This window comes from Leptonychotes weddellii, unplaced genomic scaffold, assembly GCF_054177405.1.
Source record: "Leptonychotes weddellii isolate Sample4059 unplaced genomic scaffold, ASM5417740v2 HiC_scaffold_18656, whole genome shotgun sequence".
In the NCBI taxonomy this organism is placed as follows: Eukaryota; Metazoa; Chordata; class Mammalia; order Carnivora; family Phocidae; genus Leptonychotes; species Leptonychotes weddellii.
The window spans coordinates 1-3032 of record NW_027771455.1 but is presented as its reverse complement, the minus strand read 5'-3'; the positions used below and the strand labels follow the sequence as shown (position 1 = coordinate 3032).

The 3032-nt window shown below is 45.3% G+C and overlaps 1 protein-coding gene across 3 annotated transcripts; it reads left to right on the top strand.

Moving 5' to 3' along the window:
* The first annotated feature begins 471 nt into the window (after nucleotides 1–471).
* Nucleotides 472–2558, top strand: LOC145718625 (DNA replication licensing factor MCM4-like). Of its 3 annotated transcripts, none has more exons than XM_081810135.1 (7): nucleotides 472–589; nucleotides 691–774; nucleotides 1148–1312; nucleotides 1661–1821; nucleotides 1916–2017; nucleotides 2259–2354; nucleotides 2436–2558. In XM_081810135.1, the coding sequence occupies exons 1-7, from the start codon at nucleotides 487–489 to the stop codon at nucleotides 2541–2543; spliced, it is 819 nt and encodes a 272-aa protein (XP_081666261.1). In that variant the 5' UTR covers nucleotides 472–486; the 3' UTR covers nucleotides 2544–2558. The 3 variants fall into 3 exon arrangements, 2 of the variants coding, with proteins under 2 accessions (XP_081666261.1, XP_081666260.1); XM_081810134.1 differs by having other exon boundaries at nucleotides 1658–1821; XR_014141930.1 differs by having other exon boundaries at nucleotides 481–546; nucleotides 1658–1821; nucleotides 2436–2551.
* The last annotated feature ends 474 nt before the right edge of the window (nucleotides 2559–3032 follow it).

The window sequence follows — 3032 nt, the reverse complement described above, 5'->3', positions numbered from 1 at the left end:
GCATACATCGGAGCTTAGAGAGAAACAGGAATCTAGCGGTTTGACCTCCGGAAATAGAGGGGGAGGATGACTGGTGAATTAGAGTTGACTAAACACCGGAGGCAGATAAAAAGAAACTAAAGGCTTGGGTCAAGATCTACGAAGTAGTCCCTTGATAAAGAGTGAAAAATGCATGTGTAATGTGTTTAGAAATGAAGATGCTTAAGGGATAAAGAATATTCTCCTTATCCAACAATACAGTGTAGATCAACCCTTCCGTGAACACAGTCTGGCGGGACTCCCCAGATTTCCCGCGAAAACGCAGTCGAGCAGGGGGCCAGACCATCTAAACGGAGGGGGGCACCGAGCGAGGCTTGAGTCTGCCTTCCGTGGGGCGCCTAAGGAGGCCGTTCAGTACCCCCTATTGGTGCACAGTGGCACCTTCCGGAGGCGGAGCCATACGAGAGCGCTGCTGTGATTGGTGGGGCACCGCCGAGGGCGTTGACAATGGTGCCGAAGGCGCGAAACCTTGTTCCGCTCGTGCGGTGTAGGACGGCGACCCACCAGGTGCGTCCGGGTGCCCTGCGGGCGTCAGAGGCGAGCTTCCCCGGTAGCAGCGTGTGGGCTGCGGAGCCCAGAGAGGGTATTTGTGCGGTGGGGAGGGAGGAAGCCGGGGCGGATGCGGGTGGAAACTGCCCTTTTCTCGCGCAGATTCCACGAGCACCATGTCGTCCCCGGCGTCCACCCCGAGCCGCCGCGGCAGCCGGCGCGGACGGTTGACCCCTGCGCAGACGCGTAAGTCCCTTACCGTGAGTCGAGCCCGCCACGTTACCCTCCCTTCCCCTCTTCTGGCTTTTTCCCGCCACCACAGAGAGACCTGGTCTGTGCGCCTGATTTCTGGCTCTGAGCGCAGTCTTTAAGTCCCAGGTGGAGTAAGATGTGAGGACAGCGAGCATTTGCTCATGCTCTGTCAATTCTAGTGTGCAGATACTTTTTTTGTGAGGCAGGCAGTGCTGGGCCCTCGTTTCCACCCTAATTGTTAAGCATGTCCGTGTCCATTTGTCTCTGTTTTGTTTGGTTTGTATTTGTTCCCAAGAGACTTGATGGAACTCCCGGAAGACCAAACGTGAGAATTGATGGCCATCTTTTCTGTGTTCTGTGTCACAAGCTCGAAGTGAAGATGCCAGGTCGTCACCATATCAGAGACGTAGAGGCGAAGATTCTACCTCTACAGGAGAGTTACAGCCTATGCCAACCTCACCTGGAGCTGACCTGCAGAGCCCTGCCGCGCAGGATATGTTATTTTCCAGCCCTGCTCAAATACATTCCTCAAGTATGTTTTTGGCGATCTAAGTTCTATTGTGGTTAATATATGGATGATGCTTTAGCCGGTCAGATTTGCTGGTTTGTTAATGGGTAGTTGATGTAACCCGACATGAGCTAATATGTTCACTAAGAGTACAAAGATAGGTACATGTTCGGGCTTAGTGAACAGAGAAAAAAAGTTTTGGTGCTTTTTTATACTAGAAGGTTTAATAGTCCTCAGAATCTTCACCACCACAGGTTACAAGGAATATTATTTGCTCTTGTGCTTAGATGACTTAAATCAACATGCTGTAGTTTAGGATTTGATAGGCTACCAGAATTTTATTGTAGACTTTCAAATTTGTTTTTATAGCAGTTCCCCTTGACTTTGACGTTAGTTCACCGCTGACATATGGCACTCCCAGCTCTCGGGTAGAGGGAACTCCAAGGAGTGGTGTTAGAGGCACACCTGTGAGGCAGAGGCCTGACCTGGGGTCTGCACGGAAGGGCCTGCAGGTGGATTTGCAGTCTGATGTGGTGAGTACACAGTACAGTTTTCTGATAGGGGCATTTGGGGAACATGAAATGGGTAATTCCCTATTAACTGGTTCTATCATATTTTTCTGTATAGCCAGCAACAGAAGATATAGTGGCGAGTGAGCAGTCTCTAGGCCAAAAACTTGTGATTTGGGGAACAGATGTAAATGTGGCGACATGCAAAGAAAATTTTCAGGTGAGCTGTACCTTAATACTTTAGGGTTCTGAAAAAGCTGGGAGAAAAGGTTTAGAAACAGTACCTCAGTAGCTGTAACACTGGGGTAGAATTTTAGGTGGCTTAGAATTGTTGATGTTTTTAAAAAGAAAAAATACTATTTACGTCTGTCTCCAAATAGTGACATACTCATAATATTTTGCATTGTAAGTAGTTGTTATTCCTAATGCATCAAACTTACTCTTTTTCTCTCCACATCAAGAGATTCCTTCAGCGTTTTATTGACCCTCTGGCTAAAGAAGAGGAAAATATTGGCATAGATATTACTGAACCTTTGTACATGCAACGACTTGGGGAGGTAATCAAATAGTCTTATAAAATCAAATTAATGCATTTTAAAACAATCAGCAGAACATAACTTGTTTGTTTTCTCTTCTAGATAAATGTCATCGGGGAGCCATTTTTAAATGTAAACTGTGAACACATAAAATCATTTGACAAAAATCTATACAGACAGCTCATCTGCTACCCACAGGTAAGACTTTGATTTTGACCTTGATGGATTATAGTAAACACCCAGAACACCTAGAGGGTTTTTGAATAGCAGAATTTCCTGGATAGCAAAAAGAATGTGCCTCCAGAGCACCACAACTTAAGAAAATCATATTTCTTCTCCTTTAAGATGAACATTTCCTCACACTTTCACGTTTCCAAAATTGGGATGTGTATTATTGTCAGTGGCAGGTCATAGTCTAATTGGCAGGTTGTTCCTTAATAGTATTTAAAATAATGGTGAATCTTTTTTTTTTTTTTTTGGATTGGGGAGTTATTTTATTTCAAGGGATCCCTGAATTCATTTGGACCCTTATATTGCTTATGGACTGAATAAATAACATGCCTTACAATCTATGCCCTATGGGGCCTCTGTGACAAACAAAACAGAAATAATCCATTTAAAGCCTGCCTGAAGTCTCTTGTGATTATGTGTGGCTTTCCTTTATTTGGACCTCAGAGGCATACAGTTTAAGTGGTCATA

Bases quoted from the DNA above. Each gene is read 5' to 3' on its own strand.
- LOC145718625 (XM_081810134.1), top strand. From the start codon at position 487: ATGGTGCCGAAGGCGCGAAACCTTGTTCCGCTCGTGCGGTGTAGGACG. The intron at 775-1,147 runs GTAAGTCCCTTA...CTGTGTCACAAG, and splicing joins GTTGACCCCTGCGCAGACGC to CTCGAAGTGAAGATGCCAGG. The intron at 1,313-1,657 runs GTATGTTTTTGG...TTGTTTTTATAG, and splicing joins TGCTCAAATACATTCCTCAA to CAGTTCCCCTTGACTTTGAC.